We start from the raw sequence: 16,307 nt of genomic DNA on the forward strand, positions 1-16,307 counted from the left end.
TCCAAGCTACGCAGATACAGTGAAGCACATATAGTTGATCGCTCTTTTGCAGTCGTTCAAAATGTCAACTATCTTTGGTTAGCACCGACATCAACACGAGATACGAACCAGGACCCTGGGTGCCAATCGGCCTGTTTGAGAAAAAAAACCCTTGCGCGACTGTTGAATCTTGCACCCTTCAGATATTTAGGGACGTTTAAGATTTATGAACACGAGTCGTGTTCGTGTTCGAGTCGAAATGAAAATGCTCAGAAAGACTTTTGGCTCAGGAAGGAGTTGCTTTATTGACGCACTTTATAATTGAGAAGCCGTCACAATCGCACGATGAACCTACTATCGTGCAAGGAAGTAGATTGGCTAGACACTGATGGGGGAAAAAGATTCTTCTACAGACGAATGTCTATGGGACTTGGGCATTTCTCTTTCTCATTGCAGGTTGAAATAATTACCACAATAATTAAGTTAGCCAGGGATTGTGTTTATTTTTGCAAAAAAAGTGTGAAACATATTTATTATGTGTTATGCTAGAATTTCCGCTCTAGAATAGGTACCGTAAAATGATCTTATATCTATATCCCCATAACGTTAATGTGTCAAGTTAGTAAATAAAGAATCAATCCATGTAAAATGGAGGTCCAGATTCCGTATTCGTCTGTCCATCCATTTTATTCTGTACCGTTAGCTAAGGTTAAACCGCGTACTAACACCTCAGAATCGGGGTTGAAATTTGCTTAGGTTGGGCATTAAGGTACGTGTTCGGAGGGTTTGAAAATTTTGACCTTTCGTAGAATCCTTTAGTGAATCTTGCTTGATGAGCTTACCAGCAGGGCGAACATTTTTAACGACTGCATTTTGCTGTTGCTGCTGATCGTTTGATTCCACAATGTCGATCACTTTTGAGTTGTTGCGATACTTATAATACCAAAATTCAAACAGCAACGTAATGCATGCCATGCCAATACCGACAAATATTACGATAAACACGCCACCAATGTTCTGTATCGATATGCCGTCCGATTGGTCGTCCGGCTTTTCGCATTTGTTTTGTACATCATCATTTTTCCACCATTGTTCCTTCAATTTTTCCAGCTCACGACGGTTCAACAGCATCAGTATGCTACAAGAAAATATCAGAGTGAGTCAAGAATGGTTGGTATGCTGACATTGGAATCCTATACATACGCATTGTTAAACTGGTCTTTTAGCGGTGACCCTTGCTGTACTGCAATTGCATACGGTTTGCGTGAAAATTCTTCTCCAACCATTTGTAAATCGCAGTTCGTTAATACTTGGTAACGAATGTCGGTAGCATCACCGAGGAAAGCAAATCCCGAGGCAGAAGTTGAATTTCGAATACGCTGTACGGCTTCTTCAAGGCTGTTCGGTAAGCCTGCCTCGAGCATAGCTTGCCACATCTTGGTATATTTGTCGCTAACCGGATAGTCCCAGACGGCTAGCTTAGATCGTTCGACCGCTGTTAGTGAATCATTAAGGGACATTTCCTTCCAGATTCTGTAAATACCAAATTGTACCATCAAACAATCAAACGAGGACAGCGGACTAAGCAACATGATTCAGACGATTGGGAAGATGTCATCTGTGCATACTTACTCGTAAAACTTGGCTTCAATATCGGCCATACGCTGGAAGTATGTCATTGCTGACGATCCGTTCAATGGCGCATACAAAATTTTGTACTGCTTGGACAAATCATCCAAAGATTCCACCGGTGTATCTAAACGGGACACCGTTAGAAAGGCTGCCAAATTAGCAGTGTACGATGCAATGATGATAAACCTGTCGAGTAGCATAACCTGTAGTTAACGGTTGTTAAAGTGTGAGCATGGCCACTTACCCAAACAACCACCAGGTGGCAGCTACTAAGCGTCCCGATAAATTTTTCGGTGCTTCTCCTCCGCCTTGCGGAGTGAGTGATGTCATACAGAACCAGAGGCACTCTTTTATATTAAACTCCCGCTTTTCGTCGTCGTTCTTATACTTTTCCCGATTATTTTGGTAACTGTACGGGCTGTACCGATCAAAGACCCACATCAGAAAGCTGGTAAAGAAGTATGCAGCCAAAATGCAGAGCCACACGTTCGTTTCCAGCACAGTCAAGAACTTAAACAATGAGCTGGGCGTGCTGGGCAGCTGCATCATGATACTAATGCCAACCAGATCGTAGTACGGGACGGTAAAATCGATAACTGTTTCCCGCTCAGCCATTACGGACATGGAACCGAGCCCAATATCGGCCTGTTTGTCGATCAGTTTGCGCACAATCCCATTCCATTCGCCGTTTTCATTCATATTGCCAAACTTGCCATCTTCTACTTCCCGAATTTCGTAATCAAACTCCACTATTTCGGCGATCTTGTTCAGCAGATCGATGCAATACCCTTTAAATCCTTTGGGCGCTGCTGGGTCTCGCATGATAAACGGTGCTTGCTGCAAATGCGCATAACGGTAACGGTTGATATTGTGTGACGAATGGATTGTAAAACAATGGTGACGCACTTACCACTACCGTGTACACACGGTATACAACATCGGCAGTGAGATTTTTTATCTCCGCCTCATTCGCCACATTGATCGGCGCATTGAGACTTGCTTCCCATGTGCCGAGATTGCGCGTATTCACCGAAGCACCGCCACGAATGGAAACGGCATTAATATCCATATCAAATTTCATGTACGTGTTACCGTTGAAGGGTATTTTTGCTCCCTTGGGTATTTCGAACGGCCCGAAAGTGGTAGGTTCGGTCACTTCGACAAACGCCGTTTTCAGATCGATGGTGTGATTCGGTGTATTAGTACCGTCGTAATCTTCGCACGTAATGTACTTCATGTTCGATGGCCACGATCCGGACTGCAAAATGTTTCTAAAAAGAGGCAGGCACATGCAGTTAGCATATTTGGATATTAAAACAAATAGCAGTGTACATGCAGTCGTCTTACTTGATCGCGATCAACGCTCGTAGGGTTAGATCGAAGTAGAAAAACCCGGTGATTTGAGGTTCCTGCTTCAGGTTATATGTGGTACGAATACTGCCCAGTCGATCTTTGCTCGAACTGTCGGATATCGGACGAAGGAACATAATTGTCGCGTTCTCTACATTGCACGTGAGATCCTTTTGCTCTTGCGTTATCACGTGCCATGCAAAGTTACGCTCAAAGTATTCGTTTTTCGCTGATTCTGTGCGTAAAGATGAATGTGAAATGTGAAATAGTACAATAGTTATATTTCGTTTGAGTTGGAGAATACCGCCACTAACTTTCTAACAGTCGTTCTGCAATAGAGTAAAACGTTTCTGCACGTTCAACCACTTACCCAATACTTGCTTAATTGATGATAAGGATCCCAGCACAAAAAAATTATTAATATCCAAATTGCGAAGCTTCTCAATCTGGCTGGCTCTGTCACGATCATCGGCAATACTGGTGATAACGTGGCGGGTGGGAATATTTTGCAGTAAAGCTTTATATTTGTGATCCATCACGAACGTATTGTCGTACAAAATTGCTGCATTCGTAATGTTCATATAGATGATGATTGATCGAATCACTTGTGGAATCATATCGGCCGGTGGCATAACCTGAACGTGAACACAACAGCGAAATGAATGTTTCACGTGTAGTATATAAAGTTGCTATAAACTAGCTAATAGACGATAATTAACAGCGTACTAGCAGAAAATTGTCTAATGTTCACACAAGAAGCGCATCAAACATTATTGCTTACCTGCAACAAATAACCTCGTTTGGTAGGTGTCAAGTCTCTCCACTGACGCAAATCGCCCTCCTGCCCAAATGAGGCCGATACCGTCGGTATACCAAGAGCCAGGCTGAAGGATTTAACCGTTTCCGATGATACTCCAGTCAGCGTAGTGTCGAGTAGCAGATGCGGTGGCCGATTATCGTTCAAAGATTGGCCATACTTTGAACATACTATTGCCACCGATAAATGACAAATGATAAATACACTGAGAAACCAAGTTGGCAACACACTAAAATAACTGAACGGAATGGAAATTCTTACGTGTTTGTAACAGGTCCTTTGAATCCGTACGGTTGCCTTCAACGTACATCATATCGACCGAAAGCCCTAATTGAGGATTTTTTTTCACGTAGTTTAGCGCAACTTCAACAGCTACATTTGCCAGATTGTTGTCCACTTCGTTGACGAACACTGTGGGAATGTTTTAAAGTGGTTTTGATTATTTTTACTTTGTTTTTGGCATAGAAAATGAATGGTCAAATCGTCACTCATGAATTAAACAAAAGAAATGAAAAAAAAAACAAATCACTGTTCTTACAAATGTTAATATTTTGGGTGGTTTGTCCCACGATCGCTAATATTGCATACGATACAATTTGCAACAAGATTAAGAATATCCACCGCCTTTCGACTCGGGGAGCCATGTTGATGGGACGAGAAGTGAACCACGGATGTACAGTGCGAATAGTACGATTGAAAATGAAACCCGTCAGTAGTCAAGCATTGGTCGCAGACCTACTGGCATTAAAGGTATTCCTATGAATTCGTACGGCATATGAAGAATCTGTTGTCGTTATGCGTTACCGAGGAGATCCTAACGATTACAGTTCCAGTGTAATAACATATTGATTTGTAACACAAGTGCATGCGCAAATATATCGATTTGTAAGAAGATCGTTGTCACACGTGTACTTACGTGATTGCCAATGTATCTGTGTTAATATAATGTGTTTGTAGAATTTCATCCCCTAGCCGCCCACTCCCCCCACACGCTTACTGAAATGACATAATTAATGTTTAAACATCACAGCTTTGCTATTACAATTGTTGGTACAACGATCGAAAAGTGCAAAATTTGCATTTAAAACACCAGAGTATTGTGCCGTGAACGTTTTCTTTTGAATTGATGGATACCATTTTGTTTTTCTATTATGCTTTGTTAACAAATGTTAACACTATTAACATTGTTTATTTGCTGTTAACATTATTTCTTCGATATCGTAATAAAAAGTACAGTAACAACACATGGGCCCGTTACATTTGAACACATTACTTTCGCCAGTACTGTGCCAACTTGTGTATTTGTTCTACCAAGGCTGGCATGACGGCCGTTATTGAGATGTCCAACAAATTTTGCAAATGCTGCACCGCCTCTTCATCGGACAGATCCAGTCGTAAATTGTCCTCTACCTTTTTCACCGACTTATCAGGCTCTAATGCAATGTCAGGAACGGACGCATCCACCATCAAACCGAAAAGGTTAAGCATTACGTTTGCATGGCGACGTAGATGTAAGAATGCGGTGTAGCACAATTTGCGGAAGGTGTTATAGTACTCTGAATTGATTCCGCCCATCGCCTCGACCATCTCCTTACTCAGCTTCATTGGTGGAGGCATTGGTTTTGGATCACGACCCAAAATATATCCGAAATCGATGTGAAACAGTTTCCCGCTCGATGTGAGCAACAAATTGTCCAGATGTCGATCACCGATTCCTGTACCAAAAAGGAGTCGATATTTATGTTTTACACAAAAAGAAGTGGATATTTATGTTTTAGACACAAACACTTACCCAGCAGATATGTTATGACGCAGTATCCTGCACAGCTCTTAATATACGTGTCCATTATCTCCGGCATGATGCCGAATGGACCCGTTTCGCAGGGATTAAATTTACGGAAGTAGTTATGAATGCTTCCTTCCGTGTTGAGCACTTCGGCCACCGTTACCGAATCAATATATTGCATAAACCCATGCTTAGAGCTCGTGGCTAACACACGGTATGGCGTTAGCTTTAGGTCGAGATTTTCTTTCTGCAGTAACTTATCCATCAGAGTAATCATTTGCAAAATCAGCTGATCCTGTCGAAGATCGTCTCCATGTTTAAAGATCGCCACGTAATCCCTTCCGGTAGTGGTGCGAAAGGTCAATCTAAAACAACAATGACCACTAATTTTGTACAAGAGAGAAGGCGTATATTACGTAGCTAAACTTACTTTGACGGCATTAAGGCACTTTTGAACAAAGAAACCTTTTCTGCAGCAATGCCCGCTATCTGTACGCTGGGATCTAGCGGGAACACTATCGGGCCAAAGCTGTTAAAGTTGAACTTCGTAGTAGAGTTGGAAGAGCTCGATTCTGCCAAAAACTGCTGAAATTTCTCCGTCTTACGCTTCCTGTTGCCCGACTCTTTCGCCACTATCTTCACCAGTGTTACCAAACGATCGACGAAGTGCTGCTGCTCCTTTAACTGTGCGTGGGTCATTTTCATTTCTGGCGTCCCTTTTTAAGTACCAGAACCAGAAGAAAATAAAACAGTGGATAAATTTGGCAAAAATGCTTATAAAGGGGTGACTTTGGCATTACCTTTATACAAACGATTCAAAAACATCCGTAGCACGTTGGAGTACATTTCGCTTATTTTTAGATCCTTCTTACCGATTCTTTCATCTTCACATTCAATCGATAGATACCAGTACAGATAATTGGCTAGCGTTGGATTTTTGCAGGCACGTTCGACAAGAAAACTGGCCAGATTATTAACATTACTGTTGTGATAGCGATTTTTGATTTCCTCTTCTACATTCGTATCTGATGTGCCTACAAATTTAAGGTAAGTTGAAGTTAAAGGTACGCCATGTAAAACAACATCAAACAAACCTCCGTTATCTGTCTGTAGTTCGTCATACTGGGCTTCCGTAGATTCGTCATAGGATTGAAAAATTTCTCTTCCATCACCTGGAGGACGAACTGCTAGATTCTGTAATAAAAGAGTTTTCTTTTGTTCAAAATCATATCCCCATTCTAAAAGCGTTTATCAATTCCACGTACAGTTGGTTCATCAAATGGCTCATACTTTAAGGCTTGTACCAGCTGTAACAAATACAGCAGCAAATATTCATCGGAAGCTTCATTGAGACGTGTGATGGCGTACCTAAATGATTCAACAATAATTTTCAACACAGTCACACACTAAACAATTGATTCTTCTCATACCATCTGACGACCGGATGACGGAATGTTGAATTCAGTAGCTCAAGGGCATCCTCGACATCCATCGGAGACCAGCTTTCGAGCAACGCGAGCGCCTGTCGAACTTCGGTAGCAGTTTCCCAATTAACGCACTTCAAAAATTTTGTTAACGCTTTCTTGTGGCTACTAAGATAGAAACGATATTTCCAAATGATGTCCTGCTCCTCGCTACTCAATGGATACGTTGAGGAATATCGATACACAATCGCGTTTAGTGTATCTCGTACGCTTCAAAATAAAAAAAAAAACAATACGTTAAGCTCACTGGATTAGTAACAAATTCAGAAAGAAAAGCAACACATACACAGCATTAGGCTTGACATCTCTATCTGATGTGCCGGAACGGGCCGAACGGGAAAGTCTGTGGTGTTTGCGTTCAACAAGATTTTCCTGAAAAGTTACGTACATAATCATGAACATAGTGCGATTATTCTATGTGCTACTAGAATCGTTGACATAAACTCCTACCTGATGAATTTCACAGTCCGGGACTACCACTATTTTTGGCTTCGGTATAAATGTAAGCATAGAATTGGAATTTTTTTCCAGATGTATTACGGAGTACTGTTAAAGAAGAGAGTTAATAAAAGATTTACTACAATTTATCGTACAAATGTTACGACAAATAGCAATCGCACCATTTTTTCTTCGATGAACACTTGAGGAAATTCCACCATCAGATAAAGGAATTGGGAGTTGCGCTTCTCCATTTCATTTATAACTTCCAGTTCGCGGAACGTGAGACGATCAAGCCAATCGATCTGCAAATGAAACACACGGGAACATAATGATACGTTTGTTCCAAAACAATGATAGTTTCAACTACTTTTTCCATCTGCCCGTTACGGTGCTTTTTTGCCAACTTTGATAATCGTTGCATTTGATTAACACCCGCATTCGAGCACTTGCCAGGAGTTGTTGAATTTCTGGTCCCATCTGGTTCCATCTGCGGCCACACTTTTAAATCATATAAACCCTAAAAGTTTGCTTTTTTAATGAAGTTGTAAATCGTACGTTAAGCGTCGGTGCTGTTTACCTGGCGAAAGAGTCCGTTCGTGCTGAAAAACGATATCGATGTCCCGCCTACTACTGTTAGCTGTTCTCTTCCTCCAGCACAATCGTAGATCGTCAGTCCAATCACAGCCGTGCGGGATATATCGGTGAATCTCAGGGGCAAGGTAACCCACTCGTTCCAGCTGTAAACAATCAGAGGGAATTATTTAATATACATTCTTAGTGGTACTACTCTGCGCAACTCAAATCCCACTATTCGCAACATACCTCCATCGCGTAGAGAAGTGCTTATGGGATGTGCATACCGGCAGACCCACTGGTTCTCCGTGTTCAAATATCTGTAATTTTACCTTCAAGGGTGGCGTTTTCTCAGTGTACATTCCGGAGAATTTTAGCAACGGTTGCTCAATCAGCTTTTCGTACGAGTAGCCAACATTTTCTCCTTCCAGAGTACCTCTGTAAACGGAACGGATGAATCAATGTTAACGGTGTCATATGAGATCACCCAGAGATAATAGAAATGGGGCCAGTTTACATTTTGATCGCTATTCTTTGATGCAAAGAAGAGCTGCTAATGTATCTCAGCGAGCTTTCCATGTTTGTCTGCCTTTCCCACTGTGGTGCTGTGCAACAATTTTACTTTCTGGCCAATAAACTAACTTTCTACAATTGCTTCCACACACGGACTGTATCTACAGACAGCATATTTTCACAACAATGTTCCTTGCTAAAATTGTGCCCCGATGACGTTTGATTTGTTTATGTTTGATAAATCATCGAAAGTTTCGCTCGGTTCGCTTATGGCAAAAAGCGAGCAAAATGTTAGCAGGGGTCGTCGTCTAATGCGTGCGCTCATATTTTCAATAGAGTTTTTACAGTGAGTGCTATAAAGTAGTGGAAGTTTGTATTATGGTGTCGATATATTGTAAATGATATTCTTTGTTTCAGCGTGAAATTATGCCCGATTGGTTGAAACAGTGTTGTATAAAAAGAGATAAATTTAAAAAAAATTGCTGCACGTGAAAGAGGATAGAAAACGAAAACTGCACTATTTTATTTAATCAACGTATTACGCCACAGTTCTATTGGATTTTCTTCCTATCTACCACAAACGTACGTCACTCTGATTAAACTTTAGCTTAAACAACGCCTGCAAACAGTGAAACTATAATAACCAGTGACAAGTAGTAAACTATATTATGATTTCGGATGACAATAAAGAAGCAACTAAATCGGTTTCACTCGAAATCCATCGCTTGGCTGACGACTCTTTATATGTACTTTTCATACACTTATCGCTGCAGTACCTTGTACGAAAACTTGGTTAAAAAGATGTTTGATCAAATTTACTCTTCTCAGCAAATTCTTATACTAAAGGCGCAAAGTCGCTAGCGAGAGCAACAAATGGACGAAATGCGACGGGTAAAACCATTTTCCGTGACGTAGAAAATAAACAAATTTAAAATAAACTGGTACTAGAGTACTGGTCACTGGTACTAGAAAAACTTGGTACAGTGTTAAATTTTAACTCCAAACGAACAGAACTTCTGGTTTAATAGACCAGAACAGCCTGAACATGTTCACAATTAATTATGTGTTGTGAATTATGTTCACAATACTATTACTGAAAGCTGAGACAAAAATAATACTTTTGTTTCGCACGTTACGCTATTTGCGTTACTGAACGTTAATAGTGGCCTTTTTCAAGCGAATACATAAACACTGAACTATGCGAAAAATGGGCAGCTAAAAGATTATCTTTATATAATATGTTCAGCCGTAGGTTTCGATTTATATCTGTGTACGGTGTACGCGACAATCGAGGCGTGATCCAGTTTACCCGGCAGCAACGAAAATGTTGTTCCATCAACCATACGCTTCCGTATCACTTTGTGTTCGTGTACACTGTGCGCAACTTCCTTGCGACTTCCATCTGGATTGGATACTATTTTATAGTAAAGTTCGCGTTGCTCCAGTAGCTTGCGTTTGGCCGCTGTAATACACGATACAAAATCAATCAAAAGCTGACACAATTGCTTTGCATTCGTGCAGGGCCGCAGCGAACCATTAATACCGTACACCAACAAATCGGCTATTCGTAAAAGTGTTAGTACGTGTCTCTGCTGTGCTGTTACTTGCGGCAGTATCATCGGAGAGGAGGCCTTTGCAACGATATTATTCGTTCGCCTTACTACGGCCGCCGGTTCAATAAATGTTTTCGACCGTGTCACATACTTCGAACCGTAATTTTTTTCCTGAGCTCCAGCGAGTTGCGTAGGCGTTGGTTTTCTTACAGGGACCGGTACTTTTCGCTCTGTACGCGAACCACCTGCATGATTTGCATTGGCATGTTGCAGATCCATTGCACCGTTACTTTGCGCTAGAGTAAGCATTGGCGCACTTTTGTTTTGTCTTTTGGGTGCTAATCCCGGCTTACTTTTACGCTCATGATGTTGATGTGATGATTGTTTGTTGACGTTGGTCACATTTCCGGGTGGGTTGTTTCCGGCGCTAGTTTTGCTGCCTACGGCTTCAGCAAATTTTCCAACTACTGGATCAAAATTATCGCTGATTCCATCCGAAGTAAGGAACACGATGTCTCCTTCGTCGACGTAGGACATGGATAGTGTGAGATTGCTCATTTCCGGTTTATCACCATATACAGGACCCAATGCACCTAACGCATCTCGCATATCTCGCATAAGACTAACATCATGTGATCCTGCAAAATTGCACCGGAAAGAAACATAATTACCACAAATAACCTCTCAATTTGGGGTGCACAATACTAACCCATTGTAATCTCTCGCATGATGTTGTTCTTTGCAAATATATAACCAAGCGAGTCTCCTACATTGCAACAGCATACTACACTTTGTTCAGACGATTCAACGGGTAAAATAATGGCGACTGTCAACGTACTCAAAGCACCTCCAACTTGGAGTATGTAATTGTGCGCTTCCCAAAAGCTACGAATCAAGCTAACGAATATTTCTCTGGTTGATGACACTGTAATTGAGAACAACAGTAAAAAAAAATAAAACTCTCACATATCAATAAACGCATTTAAAATGTATCTACAATAAACATAATCTCAAATTCCTTTGGATATTGAAGGTAAATTATCGAATTCTTCTAGCTCTAACGGAGGCTCTATGATGTACACCGATCAGTCATCAGAGGTATCACGCTGCTCTAATCCGTCCAATGTAGTCCACACATAATTCAAGTCGAAAAACGTTGTTCTTGCGTGTAAAGTTAGCAACAAGAAAAAGTTGATACAAAATCTTACCTTGATGTATGCCAAATACAGCCGAATTTAAATATTCAATTGCACCCTGAATAGCAGACCTTGCAGCAATCCGGGCTCCTTCACCTAAGCACAAAAAAGAAAGAACAAAAAAGTTGATTGCATTATGATTGCAAAATAGATGCATCTCCAGTTACCCCAATTGACACCATCTGCCATGGCCATTATACATGAGTCGGCTCGGGATATTATACCAAAGCAATCAGCAATCGGATCACCAACATTGCCCGACGTATGCAGATGCTTCTCGTACAACGAAACAGATATACCGTACGCATCGTCGTTTGGACGGTTCCAGTCAGTGATGTTAGCAATAGGATCATCGTTGATCTTTTTGGTTTCCAGATTTTTGTCCGCATTCGTCTGTTTTATGATCGTGGAATGAGATTCGGAACGTTTCACAGCAGCATTCAACATAAGCGACTGTGTGTTTGAATTTGTATCCAATCCAGGTACTGATGGTTTGGTAGATGGTTCCTGTTGCGACGTGGAACCTTGCTCTTGCAGAACGTCAATGTAGTCTATGTCGTCTTCAATGCCAGCCGTTAGATGCGACTTTGCTCGCCTTACTCCCGTTAGGCCTTCAAATGGTCCTGTATAGGCGGCATCAGTTTCGGTTCTGCTGACAACATACCGTCCGATACGTACATCCGGCAAGTCCTCCGGTAATTTACCATTGAAAATAGGCGCCTTAATATCTGGAGGTTCCCATTCGCTACAGGTTGGAGGGATAACAGAACAAATGATGTTGTTAATTATGTTAACGTTTGTTCACTTTTTTGGTGCATCACATCATGCATTTCTTACCCTTCTAAATATCTGGTCATGAAACTTCCGGACGCCATAGTAGAGCATTGTTGCGTTGGCACACGCTGGTCTCGTTCCGAAACAAAACTTAGTTGACGGAAGTAAGTTGTAACCTTCTGTCGGAAGGAGGGCATGATTGTCCTTGTGGTGTTTAACACAAAGATCAAAAATTCCTTCGTGTATCACAAAGCGTTTATTGATACACACGATTGATACAGCACACCGATGAACTGCAGAATTAAACCAGATTAGTCGACAGTGGCCACCGTATACCCCAATTTCTTTCAATACGCCATTACCACTTTTCCTTTGTTTCGATCGGACTGCTGTATTGCTCCGCACAAGATTTCCCGTTAACTGATGTATGTAAATCAAGGCAAAGCTTTCCACTCGATTGAGCAGAACTCACGCACCGAAAGATTGTCTCAGACGGGTAATAACTATCGTTACGCAGTGTAATATTCGAAGGATTTTCCGATTTTCCTTGCTGTGCGTAAACGCCTCCTATTGACTTTTCCAATTGACGGAGTTCCGTAGTAATGTTGTGACATCTGGAGACATCGATGTAGAGAGCGAAAAAAAAAACGAGCAGAAATGTGACGGTTGTACCCAACCGTCAAAATATTCGTAGCGAACCAACCCGGCCCGCAACAGGGGTTTCGCAAAGTGGCGTGTCAAATTACAATAATTTGTTTTCTCATCTGTTGTTTATCTTGTGTAAAAACTTGGGCTATAAATTTTATCGACTGTTTCTCTTCTATCCCACTGGCACAGTTGCTTGTCGCAGATTCATCGCACAAGGATTAGTTGATTGTACTGTGTAAATACATCCAACAGTCATCATTAATCAATTGAACCAATAGAGCTACGGCACTTGCTCGAACCACTTGCTTACCACTTGCAAGATTCTCATTCGATGTGTGCTATTAAATAGTTAATGTATAGAAACACGGCACATACCGAATGCCAACAATGTCTGAGGGTCGCAGTAAGACGAAACAGAATTTTACCAGCTATGTAAATCAGGTACCGGCTCTGCTAATAGTAATGTGATGGCGGTGTATTCTTCCATATTCCCGGAATGGTGGCGTAATCTTAATCCGTAATGTCTTCCCGTTACAGGTTCCGGAAGAAAACTTTGTCAATGATGACTATAAACCAAAGTTACTGTCAGGTACGTATCATCGAGCGATTGGTTTGTCTGGTTCATCGAGGCTATTCACAAGATGTATTATTTTAGGGGAACTAGAGGCTGCTCGTGCTAATAACGTATGCATGTACATTGCATCCTACCTCAAAGATGGGAAGGTGTACGGTGAAAAAACGGGAATCTTGCTGATCACTAACTTTCGGTTATCTTTCATATCATTGGACATGGAAGACGAACAGGCAAGAGAAAAGTGTAACTAAAGCAGTGATTTATTTACCTAAATATTTCCAATTTGCTTCCATTTCGATGCGAAGCTCTCGTTCCAGAGTAATCGATTCCTTGGCTCATCAGATGTGTCACTTTCTAATATCGACAGAATTTATCAGTATGTTGATAAAAAGAAAAGAATTATAAGTCCACAGTTTAAGAATAGCAACAAGATCGACAAAATACGCATCGTGTGTAAGGTAAACAACGAAGGAAATAGATGCCCAGTACGGAACACGATATAAGCAGCTTAGTAACGAATGTCTGTTTTTATGTTGTAGAACTTTAAAACTTTTACATTCGGTTTTCAACTGTCGGAAATAGGAAAAGGAAAATACATCGCGGATGCACTCCTAAAGTTTGCCTTTCCCGCACGGCATAATTTATTGTTTCTGTATCGGTTCAAGTGAGTTTTGCACAAAGTTTGATAATGAACATCGAAATGATTGTTTATATACTGCATGTTTTAGGGAGAAGTACTACCGCAGCCCCATGTGTGAGAATGTAACAATGTACGACAAGAAAATGGATTGGTCCCAAGAACTGCAACGATGCAATGCAACCGGCGGTTGGCGCGTATATTCAAAGGATTGCCGAGTCTCTAATAGCTCCTTACCGATGCATTTCGTGGTTCCAAAGCACCTCAGCGATATCGAGTACGATAACATATCGAAAAGCTTTCGCAATAATCGTTCGGCTATTTGGGTAAGTGAACATTAAGGAAGCATCTAATTGCTCTATGTTAATTTAAATCTTTCGGTACTTTTTACGATATCGGGACGCATTCACACGGCATATGTTGTAAAAGTGATTTATTAAATTGCACATCTAATATTATGTCCACAAAATAACTTGCAGGTATGGGGCCTTAAGGATGCGGCACTGGTTCGCTTAGCCGAACTTAACCCTGATATTACTAATACGACGGTAGAAAACATTTTGCTGGAACACGTGCGCCGTTGCGATCCACAGAAGAGACAACCGAGGTTACTGGAGTTGTATAAAATTTTGCCTAGCATACAGGATGTCAACCTTAGCTACATCAAATTGCTCGACCTTTGCACTCCCGACACCGATCAACAATTTATGGTGAGGATAATGTACCAATTTAGTGCCCAGACCGTCCAGCAAACAAAGAGATAATACTGTCAATAATAAATATTTCAGGCGCAGGATGGACGATTTTATACACTGTTGGAAAAAAGTTACTGGCTCTTTTACGTGTCGCTGTGCTTGAAACATTCAGATATGGCAGCCAAATTATTGCGTGAGGGGCAAACTGTAGTGCTGCAGGAAATTAATGGGCGTGATATGAGCTGCGTGATATCGAGCTTGGTGCAACTACTTCTGGACAGTAGTTATCGCACGATACAAGGCTTTCAAAGCCTAATTCAAAAGGAATGGGTGATACTTGGGCATCCGTTTAGCGATAGGTTGGGACACGTGCCTACGGTGAAAGTAACCGAGCGCAGTCCTTTGTTCCTTTTGTTTCTCGATTGTACATGGCAGCTGTTGCAACAGTTTCCGGAGGCTTTCGAGTTTTCGGACGTTTTCCTAACCACTCTGTGGGATTCTCTGTTCCTTCCCATTTTTGACACGTTTCAGTTTAACTCTGAAACCGAGCGATACCAGGCACTGAACGCTGAGCACGTTGTGCTGCGACCGGTTTGGGATTGGGAAAAACAATTCGACAATAAAGATCTCGCCTTGTTTACAAATCCACTGTATCAGGCGAAAATGCGACAAGCGGTACTAGCAGTGCAAAGCAATAGTAATAGTTCTTCCAGCCCGCAAACTCCAATCGCTAGTTCTTTGTTTAGTGCGCGACGACCAGATGAATCGAATGGGCGTTCGGTGCCTAATGGTGCCGGCAAGCTACAATTGTTAAAGGCAAGTATTCGGTCATTTTTTGTAGAAATCCTCAAAGCACAATAGATTATTGATGATGTAGTTTTCGTTGATTTAGACAACCTTTTTTTTGATTCAAAAAAAAAACTTCTTTCTTCACACAGCATGATGAACAGTTCCTAGAACCGCAATGCTGCCTGCGTGATATCGAACTTTGGCAACAGTGTTACTTTCGCTGGATGCCCCATCTTGAAATTAAATACGGTGGCATCGCACAGTGTGATCTGTTGAATCGATTGCTGTTGGGTAAAATATACAAACTTCGACAGGATCTCGGTCAATTGGTAACATCGGACCCCTCTAATGAGCAAGTGGAAGATTTGGAACAAATTCTATCAACGATGATAGTACAAACACGTGATCCAGATGTGGCTTCCGATGCATCGTTGGCAATTAGTTCGTTCTTTCCATTTTCTAGCATAGTGCCGACAGCACAATGCACGGAGCTGTTGATAGCGAGCAATGATATAAATTTTTCACACGATTCAATGTATGATACGTCTTCGTTAAACGACTGAGCCAACTATAGGGCTAAAGACACGGTCTCATTCAAAGGAATAAATTCCCTGCTTAACGCTTTCGAAAACGGTATTGAGTGAAGTGAGTAATAGTAACCATCAGCCAATAGTTGTTAGAAGCAGGATTCGTTATTAAATAGTTATTTTATTACGTTTACCTCGGAACTAATATTAATATAAATAAACATTTTATTACACTGCTTGTAGATTATTAAAACCTTATTTTTCGATCGTTATAATACGAAACAAAACGAACGAGGCGAAGGACTTTATCGTTAAACATCATTGTCTGAAGGGAACCAA

The 16,307-nt window shown here is 41.3% G+C and overlaps 4 protein-coding genes across 4 annotated transcripts; 1 reads left to right on the forward strand and 3 right to left on the reverse strand.

Annotated features, from left to right (window-relative positions):
- Nucleotides 1-708: 708 nt before the first annotated feature.
- Nucleotides 709-4,422, reverse strand: LOC128716160 (ionotropic receptor 25a). Its single transcript, XM_053811081.1, has 10 exons — nt 4,317-4,422; nt 4,040-4,189; nt 3,743-3,948; nt 3,332-3,596; nt 2,959-3,196; nt 2,522-2,882; nt 1,856-2,448; nt 1,612-1,797; nt 1,183-1,512; nt 709-1,117 (listed from the first exon to the last, which is right to left on the reverse strand). The coding sequence occupies exons 1-10, from the start codon at nt 4,420-4,422 to the stop codon at nt 709-711; spliced, it is 2,844 nt and encodes a 947-aa protein (XP_053667056.1).
- Nucleotides 4,423-5,047: 625 nt separating this feature from the next.
- LOC128711903 (phosphatidylinositol 3-kinase catalytic subunit type 3) lies at nt 5,048-8,641 on the reverse strand. The gene is made up of 14 exons (XM_053806793.1): nt 8,580-8,641; nt 8,312-8,500; nt 8,067-8,226; nt 7,857-8,006; nt 7,669-7,791; nt 7,499-7,594; nt 7,335-7,420; nt 6,995-7,258; nt 6,830-6,932; nt 6,659-6,758; nt 6,365-6,598; nt 5,995-6,280; nt 5,571-5,929; nt 5,048-5,493 (listed from the first exon to the last, which is right to left on the reverse strand). Exons 1-14 carry the CDS (start codon nt 8,639-8,641, stop codon nt 5,048-5,050), a joined length of 2,658 nt encoding a protein of 885 aa, XP_053662768.1.
- Nucleotides 8,642-9,804: 1,163 nt separating this feature from the next.
- On the reverse strand, nt 9,805-12,295 carry LOC128711913 (PP2C-like domain-containing protein CG9801). The gene is made up of 5 exons (XM_053806804.1): nt 12,162-12,295; nt 11,492-12,069; nt 11,337-11,420; nt 10,838-11,053; nt 9,805-10,766 (listed from the first exon to the last, which is right to left on the reverse strand). The coding sequence occupies exons 1-5, from the start codon at nt 12,293-12,295 to the stop codon at nt 9,805-9,807; spliced, it is 1,974 nt and encodes a 657-aa protein (XP_053662779.1).
- Nucleotides 12,296-13,124: 829 nt separating this feature from the next.
- On the forward strand, nt 13,125-16,004 carry LOC128713528 (myotubularin-related protein 10-B). The gene is made up of 9 exons (XM_053808388.1): nt 13,125-13,187; nt 13,284-13,335; nt 13,402-13,550; nt 13,626-13,778; nt 13,860-13,984; nt 14,049-14,283; nt 14,437-14,667; nt 14,746-15,468; nt 15,591-16,004. The coding sequence occupies exons 1-9, from the start codon at nt 13,125-13,127 to the stop codon at nt 16,002-16,004; spliced, it is 2,145 nt and encodes a 714-aa protein (XP_053664363.1).
- Nucleotides 16,005-16,307: the final 303 nt, after the last annotated feature.

Source organism: Anopheles marshallii, chromosome 3, assembly GCF_943734725.1.
Source record: "Anopheles marshallii chromosome 3, idAnoMarsDA_429_01, whole genome shotgun sequence".
NCBI classification, from domain to species: Eukaryota; Metazoa; Arthropoda; class Insecta; order Diptera; family Culicidae; genus Anopheles; species Anopheles marshallii.